This window comes from Chinchilla lanigera, unplaced genomic scaffold (genome assembly GCF_000276665.1).
Source record: "Chinchilla lanigera isolate Chin_1 unplaced genomic scaffold, ChiLan1.0 scaffold00050, whole genome shotgun sequence".
NCBI classification, from domain to species: Eukaryota; Metazoa; Chordata; class Mammalia; order Rodentia; family Chinchillidae; genus Chinchilla; species Chinchilla lanigera.
The window spans coordinates 7,472,567-7,499,837 of record NW_004955451.1 but is presented as its reverse complement, the minus strand read 5'-3'; the positions used below and the strand labels follow the sequence as shown (position 1 = coordinate 7,499,837).

Here is a 27,271-nt window from a genome sequence, read left to right as displayed (position 1 = left end):
AGTATGGCTAAGTAAGCTCTTGACAGAGCAACCATCCTGCAGAAACCAATTATGAACCCTATGGAGAAGGAATAAAAACCCCCAGAGTCTGAAGATTGGTCAAATCTTGGAATAAGAACCTAAAATGGGATGTTTCTTATTTGTTCTACTTTTAGACTGATGGCAAGACCCAAACATAGGACTAAAAGCTGAGGCAAGTGGGACACCCAGTCTCAGATATCTGTCTGTCTGTCTGTGTCTGTCTATCTGTCCATCTAGCTAGCTAGCAATCTCTTGTTCTCTAAGTAAATCAGTTGATGCACATCTAAAGAAATCACCAGCAGAGTAAAAAGAAACCCACAAATTGGGAAAAAATTTTAGCTGACTGTCCCTTTGACAAAGGACTTCTATCTAGAACATATAAAGAATTAAAAAACATCAGCCCCTTAAATTTCAAAGACACAGTACAAAAATGGGCATCTAAGATGAACACACACTTCTCAGATAAAGAAATACAAATGGCAAATAAATACATGAGAAAATGTTCAATATCATTAGTCATTTGTGAAATGCAAATTAAAACATCACTGAGATTCCATCTCACCTCAGTAAGAATGACTATTATTAAGACATCAACCAATAACAAATGCAGGTGAGGGTGCAGAGAAAAAGGAACCCTTCTCCACTGCTGGTAGAAGTGTAGACTGGTGAAACCACTGTGGAAATCAGTTTGGAGATTCCTCAGTAAACTAGGACTAGAGGTCCCATTCAATCCAGCTATTCCCCTTCTGGGTATTTTCCCAGAAGAACTGAAATATCATATCACAGAAGCATGTGTGCACCCATGTTTGTAGCAGCACAATTTGTAACAGCGAAATCATGGAAGCAACTCAAATGCTTATCCACTGAGGAATGAATAAGAAAGTTGTGGTATTTTTACATAATAGAATATTACTCAGCTATAAACAAAGATAATCATGAGGCTTTTAAAGGAAAATGGACACAACTAGAGACCATACTCATAAGTGAAATAAATCAGACCCACATGTGTAAAAACCATATTGTCTCACTAGTGTAAGAACCTGAAAGAGTGAATACAATCTAGGAGGTACAATAGACATTGGGAAACAAAAGGAAACTGCTCAAAAGGAAAAAACAACTGGGATGAAGGAAAAGAAAAGAAAGAAGGGGAAAAATATGTATATGTATATGTATATATATATATATATCTATATATATACAGGATAGCTAACATAGTTGTACTACTGACTTTTATTACTCTATTGAAAGGAACAGCTAATGTTTAAGTGTTTGATCAATCTTATGTGTCTATATTTGTTTACCTGAGTATCCAGTTTGAAGATATCAATATGTAATACAACAACCATTGTTAATTTCGTATCACCTTGTCTGAAATTCTGTATTGCTTGTATTGTTTTTGTGTTATTTTCTAAATATACGTGTTTGTTTGTTAATATGTTTTTGTTCTTTTATCTTTAAAAGAAAAAAAGAAGTGGTTGACAAAGGCCAAATCTAAAAAACACCCAGATGTTAAGATAAGAACTTTAAAGTGCTTGTTGTAACTATGCAATGAGGTAAGGGAAACATGCCTATAATTAAGGGAAGATATGGTATCTAAGTAGAGAAGTAAAAATAATTTTTAAAACTAAATGGAAATTCTAAAAGTAAAAAAGTAAAATACCTTATTAGACATCAGAACAATGGCCTCCTCTGGGGAGTGGGAGTAGAAATCAACAGGAAAGGGACCTTCCTAGAATGATGGTAATGTTCTCTATCTTGGTAGAGGCTTGGGTTATGTACATGTAGGCATTTGTGAAAATCCAGTGAATGTACACTTACGGTTCGTGTATTTCACTGTATGCAAATTTTACATCAAAAACAAAAAATCTAGACCGATTTTCTAACTGGAGAAATCCCTAAATCAGAAGCCTGTTGACAACTGAACAAAGGTACCTGACTGTTGTCTTAGAAATTCATTAAAAACTAGCTGAGGGAACTCTGTTCCTCTGTATATTCCCAGCTGAGAGAATTGCATTCTTTGTAGAAGGAATGGTATCTGAGAAAGCATGGCGAGAAAGAAGTCAACACTATTTTCCAGGAAATAACTCCTTAGGTGGACCAAAAATGGGATTTATGGGACATGAAACCGAAGAGGAGTATTGCGGTTATTTGGTAATGTGCGTTTTTAAAAAGAGGGCTGCTGATAGTACTGCCTCAAGAAATTTCCCCATTTTTAAACATTGGGATTTGATTTAAACAAAACAAACTATAAGTATACAATTCAATGGGTTTTGCAAATGTATGCAGGTATACAACACTACCTTACTCGCGTTCTAGAATATTTCCCTTCCCTCACAGCAGTATTCAAGTACTCCCATAAAATCAGCCCCCTCCCTCACACCTTGTCCTGTGCTGCCGTTAACCAGCCTTCGGTCACTGTACTTGTACCTTTTCTAATAGTTACATAAATATACTGTAAGTACCCAGCTTCTTCCACTTAGTACGGTGCTTTTGACTTTTATCCATATGTGCATCAGTAGTATCAGTGTTGCTGACTGGTAGTCCATTGGGTTGTTAGGCCACAATTTACAACTGCTGTGAACATTCAAGGACATGCCCTTCTGTAGACACAAGCTTTGAATGGTCTTGAATTCTATACTATGGATTTTTTAAGGGATCATAAACTATACTGTCAGGGCTTATGTACTTTGCAGGAGAGAAAAAGCAAAAAGTGTGTATCACCTTTATTTGAGTTTGTAATTCTTTAATGCAATCAATATTTGTCTCTAGCTTTGTGAAAGCTCATTTCTGAAAAATTTCTTTCCTGTATGAAAGTGTTTTATTGATTCTCTTAAAATCATTCTAGCTTACATTTAATAAAACTTCAAACAAATCTCCTTTAAGGCAAATATGCAAAGGAAGTTTTATTTTGACGATATTTTCAAAGTTTACCTGAAAGTAATGTGGGTACAACTGATTTCAAGATTCAATTTTTTTTTTTTAAAAATTTGGAAGATAAAGATGTTAACAGCAAATTGCTAGGTGATTAGATTATTGGAGTTTAGAGTTGCCTTATTGGTCTAAGGGTGAGAAATATCATTAATCTCGCTCTATTTCATCTGGCGTGTGGCAGCTTTTCTAAAGTTGCATGCCCACTGGTCCTCCGCTATCCTTCCTCTGGTCAAGATCTACAAATAACAGTTGTGCAAATATTTGTGAGAAAATTCCCCTGATGAGTACAAAGTCCTTAGAACAATAATAAAATTTCAAATACGTGCAAGCTTCCCTGAATCATCAGTTTCATAGGAGGCAAATCACTTGAGTCTCTGCTCTGTGTGAGGCGCTTTTCTGAATCTGGGCCTATGGAGCCTGGGAGAGTAGGCACTCAACACATAGAAATGGGGAAGCATTGAATGAAGGCAGGTCCAGAGTCAACAGGTGAACAAGCAGAGGCACTGGCCGGGATGTTTGGGAGTTTACCTCACCTCACATATGACAGAAATTTTGACCGGTCATGTCAGGGATAGTTTAGAAAAGATTCCAAATCAGATTGAGAGGGAAGATTTGGAGACAGATTACACCACCCTCAAACCCACCTTTCTTGCCTTACTTTATCAGGCCTAACTTTCATTTCTCGTGATCCTATTGATGAAGTCTCCCCGCCTCTGTCCCTTTTTAATACCTTTTAGAGACTGAGTACCCAAACTGCAACTCCAAACTTATTTATCGCAACGTGCCAACATTGCAATTACACCTGAATACTGAGGTTTTAGTTTAGAAAAAACAACCCATTAATTAACATCTTTTGTCCTAAAGAAAAACACAGTAGCACATGTGCCATAGGTTCGCCACCAGTTGTGTATAATCATGCACACAACCGTAGGACGTCACAGCCAATTTAGTTATAAGCAGTAAGCATTATTTGAAAATCTCTGTCTCATCTTATCTTCTGTCCTCTCCTTCCCTTGCTTACTTCCTTCTCCCCACCCACCCACACCATTATTAAAAAATGATTCTCTCTCCCTCATTAACCGCAGAATGAAATAGAAAAATTTTTAATATTCTAGGTTTATTGGGAGGAAGTGTTGATAATCCCATGACTATTTAAATTGTAAATTACTTCTATATTCATACTTTCCCTTTAAAAAACTAAAATTATTTATGAAGTTCCTTTCTTTGGATGTAGCATTTAATATATTTTTCTTGGTGATGTTTTTCTTCCTAGAGACAAAAAAGTGACCTCACCTTTGATCTAGACGCTGTTTGAAATGAGAAGCGTGAGCATTGTGGTAGATAGGTTTTGGATGGCTCCTCAGATTCCTGGCCCCTCGTATACATGCATCTTCTATCAGCTACTTAACCAAATACTAACTTAGATACTGCTATGAAGAGGCTTTGCATATGTCTTTAGCTGACTTGAAAGTAGGGAGGTTGATTATCCTGGTGGGTCTGACTTCCATGAGCCCCCTTTTTTGAGTTTGAGTCTGGGAAGAGAGACAGGCCAATCAGACTGAAAGCATGCCCTGTGCTAGCCTGAAGAGGAAGGAGTCACATAGCAAGGAATGCCAGCCACCTGTACGAGCTTGGAGTGACACTGCCTCACACCTAGGAAAAAAACGGACTGGAGGCCTAGAGCCGCAAGCTGAATTCTACCACAAACAAAAATTCATTGGGGAACAATTTTTTTCCCAGAGCCTCCAGATGGAAATTCACTCCACTTGACACCTTGATTTCAGCCTTGAGATAAAGACTCTAAACAAAGAACCAAATTATGCCATGCCAACCATGACAGCTATAGAGCTTTGAGCTGAAACATGTGGTCATAAGCTCCTAAGTTTGCAAGAACATGTGATACAAAGTAGAGAACTAAAAAAGGAACAATCAAAAAAAAAAATCTAAAAAAATAAATAGAGCACAAACGTTAAGTATGTTTTCTTGGATGCTTATTTTTAACATAATTTCATGTTTTTAAAAAATACACACATCTTTACAGTTTTGTTTCTCTGGTATGGGATATTCTCTGAAATACAACATGGTAGTAGAGAGCTAATATTTCATAGATATTCATGAAATCACCTTAAAAGACATGCCAGACGTCTCTGTCAGTTTTGCATCCAGCATCTTAAACTGCTTAACAAGTTACTGTTCCTGTCTTCTGAGCAGGAACTTTTTTTTTTTTTTTTTTTGCTGGGAATTGAACTCAGGACCTTGGGCTTGCCAGGCAGGTGCTTGTGCTGCTGAGCCACATCCCCAGCCCTTCCTGTCTTCCTAGATCAAATCTGTCCATCTGTTACTCTCAGGCAGCCTGTTGCCTGCAGACCAGAGTAGCAGCCATGTTGGACAACCCAACTTGTTGCTGTTAGACCGAGCCAGAGGAATTTTACACCTCTAATGACTAATCCAGTTTTATGAGTGGAGAAAAACAGAGTAGGTGCAATTACCCAATTATCCTTTCTTTTATAGATCCATTAATTCATGTTCAGCTACTGACTTTTTAGTGTCTTCGTTACAATAAAAACAATATTTTAATGAAATCCTGTTTATCTTTGTACGTACAAGTAGACCTCCCCCTCCTTCATCTCTGTAACCCATAAGAAAAGAAAGAATAAAAAATCATGGGAGAATCATTTGAGTTATTTAAGCATATCATTTTCCAGCTCTACTTTAAATTCTCTTCTTAATTTAACACCCTTTCAACACCTTTTTCGAAAGAGCTCTTGTCTCGAATTGTACATCTTACTAAATAGTCACTGTTTGTGTTGCCATAGATATTTGGTATACTAAACACTGATTCCTGAATTCAGCAAAGAGCAGTTAAGAATCTGTGTGCCACCACAATGCCAGTGGTGGAGCTGTGAGAGAAAGTGCCCCCGCTCATGAAATTTGCAGCCAAGTGAGAGAAGAGAGAGAAGAAAGCAGGTTGAAGCAGGTTACAGGGGCCGGGTAATAAGTCCGTTGTGTTACAGTTTGTGTCTGGATGTCCCCCCAAGGCCTCGTGCAGTCATGGACTGTCTTCTAGAATTTTTGATTGATCCATGGTCCAACGCTGGGATTATGGGTATGAGTGCTGCACCCTCCCTGGGTAGGGAGCCTGCATACAATGTAAGGGAGGGAAATAGGCTTGTTCTGTGTTGCTCCTGCCTTTGCTGTTGTTGCTTTTGCTGTTTTCCGCCACCATGAACTGTTGTCCTCTGCCATGTGCCACACTGCCTTGGAGCCAGCCAAGTATGGACTGAAACCTCCACAAGCTGTGAGCTAAATAAACCTTTCCTTCTTTAATTCTGAGTGTCAGGTATTTTGTCTCAGCAGTGAGAGAAAAGTAACTGAGACACTGGTTGGAGAGGCAGGGAGCTTGCTCTTGAATGTTGAGTCACCAGAAAGGATCAGTGATCCAGAAGGTTTGGCTCAGACACCTGAAGGAAGTAGCACAGTGAGCCATGGAGTTCTCCAAGCCACTATCCAGGCCTGCTCTTTACATTGATTAAATCAGATTTATCCATTGACTCATCATAAGCAATGCTGTCAGACCAGGATAGAATCTGAAGAGAGCGTGCAGTGCTGCTACGCTGCCCTCTTTAGATGGGCTGTGCAGAAAGAGGCCTCAGACCCCTGGTGAAGGCAGCTTCAGCAAGCTGCATGCTGAGCTTGATCAGTGCACAGCATGAACTCCATTGTGTGTTATTGATTTTAAGCCAAACAAACCAAAGTACCCAGGTCATTCCTCCAGCATTGTGTAAATGCCCGGAGATCAGTGCCAATGGAGTTCTGCATTCTCATCTTCAGTCTGGAACGTGGGATGAGTGTCAGCACGGTAACAAAGAACACTGAAGTTAGCATCTTAATGTCTGGACATCAGAGTTCAAGGAAATGACCCCACAATCTAACCAGCAGTGCAGAACTCCAACTATAAAAATACTGACTTTTGCGTCTGTTCAGAAGAGGAATGCAGAAAATGAGTGTTAGCTTTTCCCTCTAGATACTATTGTTGTAGAATGTATTTATTTGCTAAAAAGTAGAGACACCTGGATGCAGAGGCACATGAACCACCAAGTGACCTCTGAGAATACTTTTACTTTGATGTTGCTTTGTCAGAGTCTAGCTTTTAGCTTGCTGGATTTGTGCCTTCCAGTGAGAAATGATTCGTATCCAATTGCATTAGCATTTTAACTTTTGGATTTGTGACATAAAATAGATAAACTCTTCTACATTATATGCGCATATATGTCATCAGCTTTTTGATTTCCCTCAAACAACAATAATATATGTAACCAGGTATTACAAAAATCAAGTCACTGATCCAAAATCATGTCCTGTTAATACAGCATTTATGCATGCCCCATACTAAGCAACATCCAAAGCACAATTCACAAAATGTATGTAGCTCTTTTTAGTAATTATTTCCTCATAAATTTTGTTTTTGTATTTGAAACACTACGTTATTTGGTTATTTATAGGCTATAAACATCTCTCACTATAACAGACTCTTTTTCATGGGAAAATTATCTAGCAGTTCTTTTAAAATTGGCACTGAAGTTCAGACCTACAAATTAACTGGCACAATCATAAATCTAACATAACACATCTCTAAAATTGACTGCTTTGTGTTCAAACCTAGAAATTATTTCACTCCCTTTTAAAAGAACAAACTGAGATGTTGGGAATTTTGTTTTTGTTCCTCTAAAAATTAGGCAAGAGTATTATTTGATTATTTTAATATTGACTGTTGGCACTGCACACATGCGTCAGAGAAACGGAAACAACACAATAATGGTTAAAAGCATTAGTTCTAAGATTAAGTTGCTTTCATTCAACTTTTTTGGACTGCACTTTTTACTAGCACTGTGACAGTGGGCAAGTTACTTAGACCTCCCTCTGGTTCCTCTTTGTAAGAGGAAGCAGACAATAGGTGTCAGCGATAGACTACACCTGTGTCAGATGGTTGTTATGAGGGTACAGTGACCTAATAATACTTAGAAAAAACAGAAAATTGTCCAGAGAAAGCAAATTCATTACTTGAGAAATATATAGTTTCTTGTCAGGGCCACAGTTCTTTACATCTTTAAAGACCGGTATCAATTTCTTATCATCATCTACTAGACTATATTTCTATCCTTTGACTTTTGGTTCTTTTCACTAACACCAGGGAAGCAGCTATCCACAGTAATATATTGGAGTTGGCTATCACAGGCTTACAAGACTTAAGAATTAGAGTGTTTAAACTGAAAAACAAATCATTTGTGTCAAAAGCCAATAAATACTAACATCTTACTACTTCCTAATTAGTTTCCTACAATTTTACTGTTATTTTTGTTCTTGATGTTATTTACTAGTATTATGTCTAGGACATAATATGTTACTGTCATTGTATGTTACTGTCATTGTTATGTCATTGTATGTCATTGTATGTTACTGTCCATTTCTTCCCAACTCCGAATTTCATGACGTTGCGTTAGCAGCTTGAATTGGTCGTGGGTCTAGGACTTAAACTACAGGAATTAGCAAATGCTGCAATTCAGGAGTCCCCTTGCCTCAAGAGCCAATCATTAAACATTTACCAACACATCAGTGGATGAGGGGCAGAGGATCCTGGTAATTCCTATTATTCTTCTGCTGAACTTTATAAATAAAACAAACTATGTAGTTTCCTGTATTGTGGGAAGGATTATAAAAAGTAAAAAACAAAACAAAACAAAACAAAACAAAAAACAAAAAAAAAGCCTTTCCTTAATGGAAGTTTCCCCTGTAGATATTCTGAATTTTTTTTCTGTGCTAAGCATCCAAATTATATCGCTAGAACCATAAATAATGAAGAAAGAACTGCTATTTTTATTGCTATTATTAACAGTGGCCCCCTTTTTACATACCTTTGTGTAGGTGAATATTAACTCTGCAAGCTACCAGGATATCTGTTATAATTACTGCTATATAAATGAGAAAATTGAAACTCCACAAGATCATTACTTTTTTTGGTTATTCAATTTTGAGGAACTTACATATGGATTCAAATGTCCTGACTGCAAATGAAGTGTAAATCCCACTGATGTGATTAGCATCATGATCTCATTGTGAATTAAAGGTCTTTCTCCTCCCCTGCTCCACTTTTCCCCTCCCCCTCCCCCTTCCTCCCCTCTCCTCCTCCTCCTCCTTTTCCTTCTTCCCACCCTTGTGTTCTTCTCAGGCTATCAGATGCCAAACACTAAGTGTATTTGAGTTTTCGTAACAGTTACACTAATGAGTTTTTCAAATGAATCTGGCTCCATCTGAGGTGTAGCTGAGACTGATAGTATTGTCTTTGTCTCTTTTATTCTTAGAATCCTCATTCTCCAATTTCTGCCTGTTTCAGTTGCTGCCATGAGCCATGTGAATCCACCATAATTTCATTTCAGTTCTGCTTTGCCAGCGCCTTTTCTCCACCTTACTATGGTCCTCCACACCCTTCATAAATTTTGGCACCAGAAGAAAAGATTTTAACACCTCACTCTCCTGCTGACACTTCCCGTCTCTACAGCTCACTCCATGGTTGTTAGCTCATTAAGATATCCCATCATGCTGTCTGTTGTCTATCCCTCAGTGTCCACTGTTGTGTTGTTTTTGTCTTCTCACTCATCTTAAATTCTGTGATCCATTATTCTAGCCTTTCTTACAAATTTTTTCAATTCACTTGGCACTCTTTCTGTCACACCATATATCAAGATACTTGTCCTTGAAAAACTAAATCACCCACCTGCTGCATAGTCTGCACAAACAGATCATTGCTATAGTTAACAACAAGTCATTAGAACTGCACAAGATCTTTTACGGTATAAATTGTTGTTATCTTAAAGTCCACCATGCTGTCCATCTCTGGATCTATTTCTGTGGGTGGTTTTATCTTTTGGCAGTGAACTTTCTTTGTTTTCTCCAGTTATTCTATGTGTCTCCTAATTTTTATTAAATACGTCAAAGATAGGAAATGATAGATGCTGAGATAAATAATATTAAAACCCCAGAATGATTTATGTCTTCGCTCTATTGGGCCATGCATGTGGAAGGCTAATTCAGTCTCATTTGTGGTTGAGCTAGACTTGCATTTTGTTGTGCCTTGTTACCTTAAAGTCACCAAGCCTGCACAGCCCTCGGCGGGGGGAGGGGTGGTCTACCACTTTCGTATGCTTATGCAAGGGACGTAATACTAGAAGATTGTTCACAGTATTTCTACTCTATCCCCAGGTGACAGTGTGCTCCACACATCTGTATCACAGTGGATGTTCAGCATCTGCTCTCTTGCATTTTCCTGCAGTGTATTTCTACTCAGTGCAAGGTTGGTAGTCCTTATGAGGACCAGAGAGGCTGTATCTCTGACTGCAGTCTGTGTCAGGCAGACCTTGTGCACCTCAGGCCCAGAAGTGTGACTTTCGCTACCTTTGTGCCCACCCTTCCTAGCAAACAACCCTGCATCCTACCGTCATTGCTGGAGCACTGCATCATTGCTCCACTGGGCTTCCTGCCTTTCTCCTTCTGGAGGCCAAACTCTGCTTTTAATTAGCATAGGATTCAGGATGTGCAGAGGTTTCCTGTCCTTGACCCCCAGTGGCAGGTGACTTTTTTACCTGATGTCAGTCCAGGGTGTTTCCTACAATGAAGGACCACTTCATTGGACTCAGGTCAGAGACGGGAGGCAGGGGTGAGGATTTCTTGCCCCTCCAGGAACATATAATTCATACCCAAGTCACAACCGAGCCCTGTCGTGGGGTTAGGACTGTCTCCTGCTTCTCCCCCAGCAGGAGCTGCTTCTACTTTCTATGAGAGGACTGTCTGGGGTGCCCACATGCTTTCTTCTCATCCCCAGGAGCAATCACCATCTGTGCCCCTGCGGGGCCCGGGCCTTATGCACCTGCTGTTGCTGTACCCGGAGCCTTCGCAGGCCCTTGGTGAGCGTGACTGTCCTGCAAGTTCTCCCAGGCTCCTCCCCTCCCCAGTCTTCCTCGGGAGCCAAGGACTGTGTAGGGTGGGTAGAGTCTCCCTGCGTTTAGGCCTCCCAAAGATACTACACTCAGATGCTGTCCCGTACTCAGCTTCAAAATATGTTACAATATCAGCTGTTTTCTTCTTATCCACTGTATGGCAGTCCTTCATCTTCCTGTGATCTGCCAAGCTGCCCCAAATGAGAGAGTGTACACCCTGTCGTTCCTCAGAGGGACTTGTTGCACTTTGGAATTCAGTTGGATGAAGAACTTGGTCTTTGTGGGTCACAAAAGAAGAAAAAGAAAACTTTTTTTAGATTACTTTATATGGCTCTTTCCCACATATGGTGGGACCGGTATTCTTTCACAGCTTTCTTCACCCTAAACGGGAGCAGATCTCCTGCTTCCCTTGTTAAGAAACTTCCAAGCAGTTTTGAACGGGGCTGCAGAACCCTGCAGGGTCCAGCTACACCTTTTCCCTTCCTTGCTGTGCTCCAGGAGCAGGCTTACTCTCGCCCTTTGTTCCTCAGCTGTGCCAAGAGTGTACCACAGCAGAGCTCACCCGTGCTGCTCACGTGGCCTAGAGAATTCTTTACCGTGTCTGTGCCTGGATGGCCCCAGCCCCTCCAGGGGTCCTTCCTTGCCCCTACACCCCTATCTGAGTCGGAGCTCCATCCGTTACTTCCTGATTCTTCTTCATGTCTGGCCAGTATCCCATTACTTGGTTATAGGATATTTCATCAGATTCCATTGGTGGTCTTTCAGATTAGTTCTCATCACATAGATGAGATGGTGAGCAAGAAGAAATGTCGAACCTGAGACAGTGGTTAAGAGCCTGGCTTCTGCCTCCAGCCAGCTGTATAACTTTTGGCAGGTTTACAATCTTTCTCTGCCTCCATTCTATCGTTTCTGAAGTAGGGACAGTAACAGGACTTCTCACGGATTCATTGTGAGGATTAAGTGAAGTTGGTACATGTATGATCCTTAGAACAGTGGCAAGCACCTAGCTGCTCAATAAACACCAGCTCTTATAATTATTAACATTTAAAATTTTAGACAGATTTGACAGGTTTCTCTTCATAACCATGTTTTATAATTTTACATTTTCATCAATGTAAGAATGACTGTCTCTTCACACTTTCAATACTGTGTCTTTCAAAACTGCTTTTTAGTCTTTGCTAATGTGATAGATGACCATAGCAGCTCCAAGTTGTTTAAGTTCTGTGTCACTTATTAAGAGTGAAGGTAAGCATATTTTCAGATGGTTAAGTCATTTGTGTTGCTTGTGTCCCAAATGCTGTATGTGCTACCTATATTGTTATCATTTTTGTCATGATCTTTTTTCTTATTGATTTGTAGGAGTTATTTATGTGTTAGGGAGTTTAGCTTTTGTCTGTGCTATGAGTTCTTGTTTCATAGTATGACATATTTTCTTCATAGTACTTATATTTAATGTCTTAACTTATTATGTTTAAAGTTCTACAAGATCAAAAATCTATGTCCTTTTGTACATCATTGTATATCAAGGACAAAGCAAAATGCTGATCACATAACAAATAATCAATAAATGTTTAACTAATGAATCATGGGGCCAAATATGACAGAGAAGGTATTTGATATATAAATAGATGGAGAAATTGGAAAGAAAAACATTTTATGTGGAAACACGATGAGTTTGATTTTGGATATGTTGAGGTCTAGGTGACAGCCAGTATTCTAAGTTCAATATGTTCAAGACTTTTACTTTGGCAAGGACACTCATGCAAATTTTGGAGTCATCACCATGAAATTTTTGATTGGAAACAGATGATCTCTGGTGGAAAGAATGCTATGTGAGGATTCACAGACAAACACTTCCAATCAGGACCAATTTCAGGTGCTTATAGTTGTCATAACGGTTTTAAAACAAATATGAAAAGGGAAAAATAGAAACATTATATATTCACAAGTATAAAGATTTTGTGAATGTAGAAGTATTTCCATATTTAGAACAATAATGATTACTTAAAAGTATTTAGCTATGTTGTAATTACATCCAAAGCATTTATTGTGAAGAAATGAGACCATTTAATAATGTAAAAACTGTGTCCATCATAGTCATATAAGCTTATGGAGATCGAAAGTGCTCTTTTTGTATGAAGTAGGCTACTTGTGTTTTCCAATTTGTAATTGGACAGTGATTGTCTTTTCTGTTACTGAATTATCACAGAGAGATTAATCACTATTCATTTAGTCTCCAAATCTGTTTTCACAGATTATGTTAACTGTATAAAAACTAAGAAACTAGTCAATCTTCTCCAAGGATACACTTATTTTCTCAGAACAGGGAATTTATCCTAAAATATTCTCTACATACTACTTAATCCACAGGGATATTTATAACAGCAGTTACCAAATAACCATTTTGACTCAACTGCTTATGAGTTATACCTTTATACATTTATTACGATGTTAGAATTCTTATTTACTAATAGTAAGGAAATAAAGTAGGAATTCTATTCAGTGGCACAGAAGACATAGTATTCCAATATTGATCTCAATTGTAAGTGAGTCTGTGGCTTAAACAATATTACCTGTAAAGTGTACATTTTTCCTTTTCATTAAAATATCTGTGATTTAGGAAATTAGGACAGATACAGTTGTGCCGATCAAACAAATCATTTAGAAGGCAAAAACCTTCCTCATGTAACTTTCTACATAACCTCTAGCTGCCTTTGCCTTTTTAATGAGAAATCCTAGTGTTTCTGAGCATATTTTGTCATGAAAGCAAAACTCTTAGGCACTGTCATCAGATTTTTCCCCACAAATGGAGGGCTTATCAATAATGAATGAAGTAACCTGTAAAGGGATGCAGGCAGTGTGAAGAAATGAAATAAATCCAGGTGAACCGTGCTGGCTGTGGGCGCTAGAGGATGTGTCTATAGTATCACTTTGGGGGCTTTTAAGAAGTCAGTCATTTGCTTATGCTGAGTTCTCAAAAATGCTATTTTCTACTTAGAATAGAAACATTCATTCATTAAGAGAGAATGTAGGAATTTTCGCACTTGGTCTCGTTTTATACACCTTGTATTAAAAGACTCGAAAGCAACATAAAGCAAAGCCTTTTCTCATTTGCTTGTTTTTCTTAGTTACAAAGGCGGTATCCTAAAAGCTGATTCTCAAAGAGTATTCTTTTAAGAATTGAATGGTGATGGAGTAGAGTTTTATGTCATTCAGGAAGAGAAACCGTTTCTATACTTTTGCTCTGCCCCTTGCTTTTACTTGGGGGAATGGAAATCAAGGATTTGTTGCTAAAGCTCAGATATTTTCCAAAATGTAGACCACCCAAACAATGGAGTGTTTTCTTTAGTGTGTCAATGTATGCTGTTCTCAGCAAAGGAGCCATGACAGGCCAGTGTCAAAAAAGTGATTCAAAAGCTCATAGTCAGGGGTGGAGTGGAGGAGTGGAAACCATTATGTTCTAGATGGGTGCCACCCGGAATTAGCACGTAGGAGATGGTGGCTGCCTCAACACGGGGCCGTCTCTTGGTGTAACGAGGGCAAAAAAATACTCGTTTGTAGAGTATGGCCGCATATTGCTGGCTTACTTCATTCCTTATCTCTTTTTAGCTAATTATTCTCAATCCCATTACAGAAATGGAAGCTAAGTTTAGCAAATTGTTTGGCCGTTTATGTTTAGTGCCCAAAATTCTTAATTAACGAAGTAAAATGCCACAGTCCATTGTAAATCACTTTGCTAAACTTTCAAACTTAATAAGAGATTCTGTCTGGTCCAAAAGCTACTTTCAGACCCCTGCTGATCTGGCACTCAGGTGTGATTCCCCATGGAGCCAAGGGAAAGAATGCAAAGGAAGCCAATTAAAAAAACTTTCAGCCAGAATAGACAAGCAGAGGCCATCTTGTCCATCCTTCTGCCTCGAGGCAAAAATCATCCGCTGCAATACAAATTTTTTGCTTGAATCCTGCTGACAAAAATGCTCACCACATGTAAATGACAAGTCATAATCCAGTTATTGCAGCGGAAGCAGATTGTTAAGTGTTCAAGACTTATTTATTGTGTTGTAAAGATGCTGAGCATAAAGCTCATTGAATTGTCTTACTTCCCCCTTTCTGGAAAATTATTTTGTACAAAAAATGTACTGAAATAATTGTCCAAATGGGTGGGGGGAGGTTTGTGTCCAGGAAATAAAGTTATCTTTATCATCTTATTAAGTATATTTTTGGTTTCCTTTCACTTTAGGCTTACCTTATGGGTGGGAGGAAGCTTACACAGCAGATGGAATCAAGTACTTCATCAAGTAAGTACAAGCATCTCAACCAAGTAAGCAAATTTCCTCACATCTGGAGAGAACCTGGAAGTTGCAGAATAATCAGCAAAACCAAGAAGCACTCTTGGAGGTTACAAAAATTAGAAACAAGAAATGAAGCCTCACCATTTTCATTTCATGTGATTTAAATGCTAATATCAGATGTCACTTGGGAGGGAGCGTAGGGATAATTTCAAGGGGAACAAAAAATTGGAGGATTATTATTTGAACTTAAATATATTGCCTACCTAAATTCACTCGCTGGCTATTAGAATTAATATTTATGAAAAGTTAATATCTAATGAAAAAGTCCACCTTTTATGTCTTAAAATTTCTTGATAAGACAAAAAAAAACCCACCACGTTTTAATGCTTTACAGTGTACACAGAGCATTCATTCTGCAAACATGTTTTGATTTGGTTTTTCTCCGGTACCGGGAACTGAACTCACGACCTTGCACTTGCCAGGCAGGCGCTTTGCCGCTGAGCTAAATCCCCAGCACCTGCAAACATGTTTTGAGCATTGCTGTTAGCCAGGCAATGTTCCACATCCTGGAGATACAGGAGTGAAATATATAGACCGGTTCCCTAATATGGAATGTTTATAAGAGTGAGATAGGGCAGATGGTAAATAACTGAAGACAAGACCTAAAGCCTGAGGAGGAATGCATTTTTTACTGCAGGAGTGGGTAGTTTTGCCCCGGCCAGGGCAGTGTGGTGTACTCCCACCATCTTCTGAGTAGCTCCTGTTAAATCAGAGTTTGTATAGAGGCGAGAACACAAAGAGAGATCCCAACAGACACCTGAAACCACAAGAAACGTGTTGTATTTTCCTTCTAGCAAATGGTATTCCTAGGCATTTTTTGGGAGAAAAAAAAAAAGAAATGTCCTTGCTGTCCTTTCTCATGTGCAAATACTTTCCAAAGCAGTACCCCGATTTGGGATTTTCGAGCCTTCTGACCTTTTAAAGGTTTCCTTTTCTCACTTAATCTCAGTTTTCTGATTCTAAAATAAGAGAAACATTACCGCCTAATGATAGGTACCTAGAAAACAACACTAACGCACTAGATGACCAGTGAATAGTTACTATTTTACAATATGGAGACACCACCATGGGGGCGCTGAGAAATCAGATCACCTTTCAAAAGATTGAGAATTCAAAAGTTTCACCGGACAGTGTTTTCCTGATACATTTTTTTGTGTCGTTCTAGTGATTAATAAAGCAAAGACGTACTTTATAATATAAGAAAGAGAAGGAATTTCTAGACCAGAGGACCCAGGAATTCCTCGTGCAGATTACATTTAGCACGATGCTATTCACTTCCACAATCCAACCTTTTATGGAAGGAAACTTACTCTCTGATATGCCTCGGCAGTCATGTTTAGTTTCCAGAAGATTTGAATCACTGTAGGTATAGCAGCAAAATAAAAAACCATATTACGATTTGTACTGGGTACTAGCTAATGCTCAATAGACATATACTAAGTGCATTTTTCTGTGAACTGTATCATGAAATCCTTTTTACACTGTGGAAAGTAGACGTCACTTGGCTCTTACTAATGATGGGATGGTGGTGAGCTCCCCATGCCTGCCTTTTGAAGGCCTCCCAAAGAAGTACAAAGGAAGGAAAGCTAGCATTCATTATTTACTGGGGTTCCACATTCAATGGCCGTGGAAGAATTGTCAATAAATAAGACTGAACCCTGTAGGGAACTCATTTACCTAAGCTTAGCTGTCTGTCAGTACATCATAACTCAGAGTTGAATGTCAGAGCCTAACTAGTGTCAAAAGAAGAAAGGACACTGTGGCAGTGAAGGTGGATGTCAACTTGCTTAGCTTTGGGATCCACCCAAAGGATTGGTGGAGCGTACTTCTGGTTATATCTGTGTGGATCATGAAGCCACGGCTTTAGTGCCTATGGTCTCTGGCTCGTTCCTGTTTGGATCTGTTCACCTGCCATCCTTCTCAGCTGCCATGAGCTAAGCCAGCTTGCTGCACCACACGCTTCCACCATGATGCTTCTGCCTTGGAGCCAGCTGCCTATGGATTAAGTCCCCTTAAAACATAAGCCAAATGAAACCTTTCTTCCTTTCTTGGGAATTGCATCCAGCAATGGAAAAGCTGGGTGATACAGATACCAAGGGCACAATTGACTTCAGCAACAACAACAGCAACACAAAGTCAACTTGTTTCGCTGCCCGGTACCCAGCTGACCCATACCGCCTAGAACAGCAGTCTAGGGCTGAGTTCCTGTTACAACAGGGAGACTGGAATCCAAGGAGAGTAGAGAAGTGAAAAGGAGGCACCAAACTCTAGGGCTGCCTGGATATCTAACTCGGTTCCTGTGGAAGGAATAGAAAAAGAGAGAGTATATTCACCCAGTACCCTTTACTCAACCGGAAACACCCCAAAGGGTGTGTTCTGGAAGTCCATCAGTTCTCTTCTTTGTCCTACCCTTGATACATAAAGAAAGCAAAAAAAAAGGGATGATAAAATAAATGTTCCAAGGTGCATTGGTGACTGTCATTGTCTCACCATTACAGTTGAAGAAACTGTTCGTTAAGGAGACTAAATTCATCAAGGTCACGTGTAAAATCACAGAGCCAAAATACAGATTCCAGGTTGTTGGCTCCAAAGCCACCCACCCCTCCTACACACGTGCTCGAGCGGCACCACCTCCCCCTCCTTATTTTAAGGTTATCTGTTGACATGTGACGAGAAAGACATTTTAAACAGATCTTGATTTAGGAAGAGCTCTATACTTTATCCATTTTAAAATAGCAGAATAGAAACTTCATGCTAAGAATAAGTAGTGATCTTTTGGGGGTTAGAAAGGTCAAAGAGTGAAAACAAGGGTATCTAACAGTATACCGGGGCCTCTTTCACCACACCTCATGGAGGAATGGGGTGCCTGCAGTAAGTTACATCTTTGTTAGAGCTTAACTCCTCTCAAGCACCAAGCCTTCTTTTACTGTACTGGCAGAAAGTCATACATTTGCTATGTATCGTGTACTTTCCTGCCTCCGTGTATAGAGCCCACTGAACAAGGTCATTATGAATGTCCATCATGATACATCATACTGTGAGTGCTGCCAGGGATTCTAAGCTGCATATGCCAGAATCGAGACGTAGCATTCATCTCTCACTGTTCTCCAGTGCTTGTCACACTGTCTTCCCTGGGAGTTTCACATTTGAAGAGGCCCATAGATAATCAGGCTGATTTGAGTTGCTCGTAAGCAGACCTTAACTACGGGTCTGCATAAGCTCTTAGGTGCTTTGAGTGCCTGAGTTTTGGTGCAGGTGGATTTGATTACAGGAAGGCTGGGTGGTAGGAAGAAGAGAGGAGCGTGCCTGGGCCTTGGTCTTGGAGAAATGTCTCTGAGAATAGCCAAACGGCCTCGGGCATTGTTTCTTTAACATCTCTGGGCTTTCATTTCCAGATTTGTCTAATGGAAAGTATATTAGGACTTCATAGAGTTGCTGTCCAGAGTGAATGAGCCGGTGTGTAGAAACAACCTTTTCACAGCGGCTGGCTCCAAGTAGACAGTTTGGCCTCGCTACTCCTCCCCTCAACATTTTCGCAGGGGGTTCCTGGTATTTCTTAGCCACATGCTGTTGGGTGATATTGGTAGATCAATAAAGTCTGCATAAACAAAGATCTGTTGATGTCTTTTTTAGAAGTATTTAGTATGTGTTTTGTTTTTAGCTTTATCCTTCTAAGGCCCCAACCAAAAATTTGAGCCCTGAACAGCCTGTGCTAACTCTTGAGGGGGAAGTGGTTCGTTTTTAGGTGGAAGGTACTTGGGAGGCAAGAAATAAGAGGTAATTAACTCAGAATATTGCTTCTCTCACCTTGGCTCAAAAAGAATGGCCAAAGTCACCCTCCCAGAACACTGAAGGAGACGATGGTCTGTATGCATATGATTTCTTCCCAGAAACTGGCATCTGTCACTGCTTCCCAGAAACTGAATTGTAACTTCTGATGGAAGTCAAGCCTCGGGCAAGGGAATGACTGTCAGCGCTATCTCGAGAATGGCCAAGTGTGTAGTCCTTGTGGAGAATTCCTATCCACCCTCACATCCACTGAGCATCTATTAATACTTTGTCACCTGCTTAAGTTTCAATGCCAGAAAAAAGAGCACTTTACCTGGTACAGACAAATCTAAACAGTGTTGCCAAAGCCAGGGTTTCAAGAATTAATAACTGTGTATGTTTTTGTGGATTATGTATGTGCAGAGATGCATAGATGTGTGTAGGCAAACTCACCTGCCAGAAATATGTATGTAAACCTATAAATGCATATATTTGTGTAAAATATATTAGTTCATTCTAGGAAAAATTTTTATGTTCTCCTTGGAGAGAAATTTTCAGCATTCTTAAACTTCTTATCAAATGTCCATTACCTTCGGTTGCTATAATGAAATTATCTAACATGATCTTTTTTCCACCAACTTTATATCTTCCCTGAAAGTTGTAGATTAGCATAGATTTGTAATATTCTTTTGGTATAATTCCACTTTAAGGTTCCTATAAAAAATATATATATACATATGTATATACACATATATCTATGTATCATTGTTATGAGTTATATTTTTTAGTAAAACTGAATTTATTTGTTACAAACTAGACATAGCTGCTAATTTCTCTCATAATGACTTTCTACGAAGAGATTTAAGTTCACTGTGATCATTGAGCATACTTATACTTTCTATTCCCACATAATAATTTTTTCCAAAGTTTTCAGATTAAAACAATAAACACTTATTTTCTCATGCAGTTTCAGAGCGTCAGCAGCAGTCAGCTTCTCTGGATAATGCTGATGCACTCTCTCTCCCTGGGTTCCTTGGAGTTGTCAAGCTGTTTGTTAACCGAGGCTGGGAACCGAAGAGGGGCTTAGTGGGCTGGTGAGAGACTTGCTCCAAGCTCACCCATGAGGCTGTGGGCAGCGGCTTCAGTTGTTCACCATATCACAGCCACGTAGGGCCATAGGGCTGCTCATAATGTGGCAGCTGGCTTTTTCCAGAGCCAGAGATGAGAAACACGCAGACAAAAGCTGCAGTATCATTTACAGCCAGTCCTAGTTATATACCATCACTTATGCTATAAGCTCGCTTTGGTCGTGCAGACCACCTGTAGTACAAGACAGGAGAACACTACACAGGAGTGTGGATTCCAGGTGGTGGGGATCATTGGGACCCACCTCAGAGGATGCCTACCAAAATGTTGTTTCACAACACCGTGTGCATTAAAATATAATTGTGTACATTTGTAATACATATATATATACATACTCCAGAATTTCTCAATTTCATATACTTGCTCACAATATTCAGTTATAGTGTTAGTAAGATTTCAAGTAGATGGAATCGTTTGTCTTAAAAAGTTATTTACACTTGATTTATAATTCTCCATGCATTCATGTGAATTATATGCTTTTATATCAGATTCTCAAATCTGATATATTGCTCATCATGTTATTAATTCCATCCTCCACTAGGAAGGATGAAGCATTACAAAAGCATATCAGTTGGTCCTTAGAAGTGTGTGACTTTTTTAATAAAAGAAAGATTTCATCTAGAGCAGGGAAAGCACCTATATTTCACCTATACCAGCTCTCTCTGTTAATAACACCTATCTCAAGTGCTATCTGGAGAATTATGAGGCCATATTCAACCTCGCTAACATAGGTCTTGATCAGTTACAGACGTCTGCTCGGGGTCCAGTGAGAGAAGCAGTGTGCAGGACATGTGCCTTGTCTTTGCAGTCTTGGTCTTTCTGAGCGCATTGCTAGCACAGAAACTCTAATTCTACACAGAACGATAGTAATGCAACTATTAGGTTGGAATAGCAAAATAAACAATGACAACCACCGCCTTCCACAATTTCCTATATGATGTTCAGTGTTTGCAAGCTTTGCTTTAATAGCTGTAAAGCAGAACTGATTTCCAATGGAAATAGTTTTTGTTTCTTTCAAGTCAGAATTCATGAATGGTCATGTGTGCTTGTGAGGACTTTGAGGAGGGTGCCTGCTAGGTTCTCGGGGGAGAAAACGTGGACGATGCCCTGTCTATGGATACAATTCATTTTTGTCCGTGAAAAATTGTATTAATCAAAAGCTTCAGTTACTTTGTGTCATCTCGCTTATAAAATAAAAACAGAAAACAAGATTTGAAGCTAGAACATTTTTTAGGCCTTCAAGTACATAAATCCTGTCTTAATTCATTCTAATGTCGTTAGAAATTAGGGAGCGTTCAGAAGGAAAGATGGTAGGGATGGTTTCTGGATTGGAAATAAAATACTACTGTTTTTATCTCTTCCCAAATCCTTGGCGGATTATTTATTTAGTGGTTGTTGTCCAGAGCACTCTCCCCAGAAGACCTCATGGACTTAGCTGCTTGGACTCCTTCCCAGGGAGTTAGCGTGTGTCCATCAGGAGATGAGTAAGGTGTACAGCTCCTTTGCTGAGATGTCAGGACACTGTCTACGCAGCTGACTTCAGACTGGATGAAGAGAGCAGATGTAGGTGTCTCATTGATTCTGTATATATGAGAATCCAAAACAAGGGGGCTTTTTTTTTCAGTGCTGAAGATCTAACCCAGGGCTTCATGCAGTGCTAGGGAAGTGCTCTACCACCGAGCTACACCCCTAATCCCAGCACTTCATTCTTAGAGAGACTACGGAGACACCCACAAAGGACTTCAGGGAGGCAATCTGGACCTTTTTAATATTTTGCTTCCCAAACATGGCCTGTCTACAAATAAGTTACTAGGTGTTTGTCTCAGTTACTTTCCTCTCTTTGCTGGGACAAAATACCTGACACCCAAAATGAAGGAAGGAAAGGTTTATTTCGTTTACAGTTTATGGAAGTTTCAGTCCATTCTTGGCTGGTTACAAGGCAGAGTGGCACATGGCACAAGGCTACATACAGTTCATGGCCTGGGAACACAGCAAAAAAGAAAAGCACAAAAGGCAGCAAGCAGCCTCTTCCTCTCCCTTACATATGCAAACTATCTGCCCCAGGGCAGGTATAGCACTCACACCCAATCAGTCAAAACTCTGAAAGCCTGCCCCATGACTGCATGAGGATTTGGGGGGACATGCAGACACCAACCATGACAGTATTAAAATCTCTAGTTTGATTTCAAAGCTGTAGCTATCCATGTGATACCTGGTTTAGAGTATCCATTATTGAGCGCAGGGCATGGTATGTATGGGGAATGAGTTTATCGAATAAGCAAATACTGTTGGCAGTTCAGGAAAGCAATTGATGGGATGGGAGAAGTGCATTCGTATCTACTAGATCTGAGTTCTATTGTTTATGCCATTATTTTTGAGTATATCCCTTGGTACTGGTGAGTTATTTCAAGTCTTAAATATTAATTTCTATCTCCCCAAATTATTTTGAATATCAAATGAAATGGGGCATAAAGCTCCTGGCAGAATACCTGGCACATGGTGAGTGCTTAACAGATGTTAGTTCCCTTTTCCTTCCCTGACTTTATTGCTATTTGCAATGGAGGAATTTTAAATGGTAACATTTGCACAGCTGCAGATGAAAACCAGTAGCTATAACCTACACTTCTGCCACTCTCTGGCCAGTCAAAAGCCCTATGATAGGAGCAGAAGGGTTGCATTGATCATGAGCCTGAGACAGCTTGCCGGGGATTTTCTATAAATACCTACAAAGAGGTGTAGGAATATGAAGCGATGAAGGAGAAATTGTCATTTAAGTGAAAGGCCGGCCAGCTGGGTTTGGTTATTCAGAATGGCACAGCCACTGAAATGAATAAAACATCCAGATCTAGACATCCAGCATTAAGCTCTTTTCCCCTCAGTTAAGCAGTGACAGGTATAACTTAAATGAGAAGCATGTTCTCCAGTATTTCATTGGGATATTATGAGTAAATCCTCTTGAGACTGCATAAAGCGCTTTGGAAACTTAACACCTTTCTAGGGTGAGACTTTCTTTAGCCAGATGTAGCATTCTATCTGCCTCCAGGACCCTTAACTTAGGTTTATCAAAAAATACTAATTTTTTTCCACATTTTCCTCTCCAGCTTTGGTTGCTATATTTAGCATAGGTGGTTTAAACAACAAAAATTTATTTTCTCACAGATCCGGAGTCCAGAAGTCCAAAATCAGGGTGTCAGCAAGGTTGATATGTGGTGAGACTGCCTCCTGGACAGCTCCATCTGTAATAGTTGCTTTTCCCTTATGTCACTTTCTATAAGATCCCCGGCAGTTTGTTTTTCATCCAAATGATTATCCGCATTTATAAGGCCATAGATAATCTTGCATGCTACATGTTTACTAAGTTGAATGCAATTTGGCAAAAAAATCAATCCAGACCAATGTGTTTTCCTGTAGGCTCTAGTTTTTGTGGAGGAAGCAACTGCGGAAAAATGGATTGTGGTGGGCAGAGTAACGCCTCCCCCAGTAGGTCCAGACCTGGTCCCAGATCCTGTGACTATGTTAGGTTGCACGCTAAGGGGGAATTAATGTTGCAAGTGGAATTAAGACTGTTAGTCACCTGCCCTCAAACTAGAGAGAGTAGCCTAGATAATCAGGGGTGGGGTCCTGGTCTAACAACATGAGTCCTTAACAGTAGAAGAGAGAGGCAGAAGAGTTAGAGAAAGAGATGTGATAATGGATGCAGGATGGCATGCTGCTGGCTTTGAAGATGGGGACCACAAGCCATGGAATGCAGGTGGCCTTTAGAAGCTGAAAAAGCAATGGAAAGAATCTCCCTGAGAACCCCCAGAAAAGAGTGTAGCCTTGCTGAAGCCTTGACTATAGCCCACTAAGACCCAAGTCAGATGTCTGAACTGCACAGCTGTCAGCTGGCGAACTGCAGCCATGGTAAGCCACTAAATTTCTGCTAATTAGTTCAACAATAAGAAACTAATGCAGGTAGTTAAGAGGTAGAGGAGAGAGCATTATGGTTATGGTATACCTAGAATGGGTCACGCTTGGAACTTATACATGTTATATCTTCAAAACCTGTTATTTTTAGACAGGGTCTTGCTATGTAGTTCAGGCTGGCCTCAAACTCTATGTTGCCCAGGCTGGCCTCAAATTCACAGCAATCCTGCCTCGGCCTCCTGCGAGTGGAGGATCACAGGCATGCACCACCATGGCTGGCTAGCTCTTCAACAACTTCTGATGCAGGTGTTACATGTGGTCTAGATTAAGAAACTGACACTAAGAGTTTAAGTAACTTTCCCAGATACCCAAAGGTAGCCCACTTACTAACTGGGCAAACTGGAATTGCAAACCGGGTCTGCATAATGTATATGAAAGAACAGTGGCCCTGATCTGCCTCTAAGTCACTCTGATACTGTGTGACCTTGGGAGGACACATCAACTCTCTAAGTCTCAGTTGCTTCAGTTGTAGAAATTATAGAGAAAAATAATGTTCATGAGATTCATATGAAAAGCAACCTGGGAAATCAGTATCAAAGCACATTATAAAGTATGCAGTAATTTTCCAATATAAAAGTCTTACCCAGCTGCCACCTACCTGAATATCTGAATCTAATGAACAATGTCAGTATCAAGGGGCTGAGTGATCTTCTTGGAGAATAGCTGCACTTTGTAACTTCAGTATCAGTATTAACCAGGTATCTCTATGAAAATCTTCCTTCCCTTGGGCACACAGTGCCTGGAAAAAGGGATTTGCCTCATGCCAGTCATCTCAGAGGCTCATCACAGGACTAGGCAATAAGGGGTTGGCTGAGCTTTCAGCCAGACCATCTACCATCATAATTTTTTGTCTTTGGTAACATTTTATACTTTAATATTTAAAACTAGATTTGTTAGTTAACAGTTGTATTTATTTGCCATAAATAATTGTACCTTAAAGCCTGGAATTTGAATGAACTTGCACATAATGCCAGCTACTCAGAAAATAGACTCTAGTCAAAATTGTTTGAATTCTCGTATTACTTCAGCAATTGCCTACCACAAAATGTATGAACAGACCTTTGCAAGATACTTGTGTATGAGAATATTGATGAGGTGGGCTGACAGTGCTAATTATTTGGTGACTTTGGGGCTATTTAAAGAAGTCTATCCTTTTTCCCTGATAATGTTCCATTTCTACAAACATATTTAGGGCATTATCACATGTGAAGATTGTTTTGTTTGACCCTTAAATATAAGTAAGGTAGTCTACCACTTTGATTATTTGTAGTCTGTGGTATAACTACAGTAATGTATCAGGGGGATGTATAATGTGTAAATAAGGTAGTCTACCACTTTGATTATTTGTACTTATTGCTATAATTACAGTAATGTATCAGGGGAACCTATAATGTATCTATGCATTAAACATTTATTGACTGCGCTGTCTGCATGGCAGTTACTCCAGGTAGCACGGTGTGCAATGCACACGTCATTGCAGAGGTTCCTGGTTGATGGCTTTTCTTTTTGGTGCTGATTTTGAGACCCAGGCTCCTTCTGTCTCCTGGCTCTGTCCTTCCCTAGGGGCCTCGGCATCCTCTGCCTTCAGGTAGTGGAGTGAGGCTAGAGGAGGCACTCTAGCCTCCTAATGACTCCTCACTAACAAGAGAGACACACCAACTATCTCCAGACACAGGCTATAAGGATAGGAAGGACATTTCCCTGCTCTGCAGAAGTTCACAGGCTCGTGGACAAAGATAGACATATTTAGAATTCACTGCTGCATGATATAAAAAGTATGACTACTGAGGAAGCACTAAGCCTCTGTCTGACTCAGGCTTCACACGAGTACTTTTTATTCGCTGTTGCTCAGATAACACTTTTTTTTATGAATTTTATGGCAAGTACTTTTTAAAAAGATAAGTAGCTTTAGACATGTGATCTGTGATCCTTGGGTTAACCCTTTAATTAATTTCATCTTGCGAAGCTGAAAAGCCCCTTGTAGATGGTCACTTGGTCCTTCCTGGAGCGTTCTTTCGTATTGGTATGGAAACTGACCTAGATAACAGAGCCTGCCGAGGGCTTCCTGATGACGTTCTCTGGTTCGGTTTGGATCCAGATCTCATCTCTCACGTGTATTAGTGTTATGACCCAAAGTAAAGTTATTTGACCTTGATCCCTACTGGCTTCCTCAAAAGGGAGAGTAGAGTCCATTTAATCAAAGTCCAAAGGTGGGGCCATTGGAAACAATTGGTATTTAAAGTTCATGCGAGGGGCTGGGGATTTAGCTCAGCGGCAAAAGCGCTTGCCTGGCAAGTGCAAGGTCGTGAGTTCGGTTCCCGGTACCGGAGAAAAACCAAAAAAAAAAAAAATTAAGTTCATGGGAGAACGATAGAGCTTGATGGTACTTTTAAAAAAATCTCATAGTGTTTTTTTACTGTAATTAGAGTATTACTGCATTCACTTTCAAGTGACTTCGGCACTTCTCTGTGACTGCGCCTATAATACGGATAAAATGCCTTCAGACATTAGAGATGAAGTGAACTCTCCTAGGAAACTCTCAAAATCCCTTCCAGCTTTGTGACTTTAGATTCCTCTCTAACATAACACGTATAGGCTTATACCTTTATACTTTCAGTGTAGCCTATATAAATTCACTAGAAATTATATTAGAATAAATATAAGATTAGCTGAAATTATATGTTTGAAATTTAGTTTTTTTTAGGTTTCAGATTTGGTAATTAAGAAAAATACGTTCACTCAGATCCCGATTAAGCTTATTTTATTGGGTAAATTCAGTGAAAGGCTGTGTGAATTATATTATAATTCTACTATGAAAGTGCTTTAAAAATTAAAGTAGCTTCCGTATTCTGTGCCTTTCTGCACCAAGTGGAAATTTAATGTAAAGACTTTGGCAGTGATCTTGCAAACTGGCTTCTAAATTAAATTTAGCATTTATTAGTCTTTGCTCTAACTGAGCTTTTGATTTTTGACAAATACTAACACAAAAAGATATATTTGTTACCTGTTTCTGTATTTTGGAAATGTAAACGTTGTCCAGGCATTCACGGCTTCCTCTTAAAATGCTCTTCTTGCATGGCAGTTACTCCAGGTAGC

The 27,271-nt window shown here is 39.7% G+C and overlaps 1 protein-coding gene across 4 annotated transcripts in view; it reads left to right on the top strand.

Moving 5' to 3' along the window:
* Stxbp4 (syntaxin binding protein 4) overlaps positions 1-27,271 on the top strand; it is a 172,406-nt gene that overhangs the window by 135,853 nt on the left and 9,282 nt on the right. For all 4 annotated transcript variants that reach the window (XM_013519379.1, XM_013519380.1, XM_005394087.2 and 1 more), the window contains one exon: positions 15,184-15,241. In XM_013519379.1, coding sequence (XP_013374833.1) covers positions 15,184-15,241 — 58 coding nt within the window. The remainder of the gene's footprint in view (positions 1-15,183; positions 15,242-27,271) is intronic.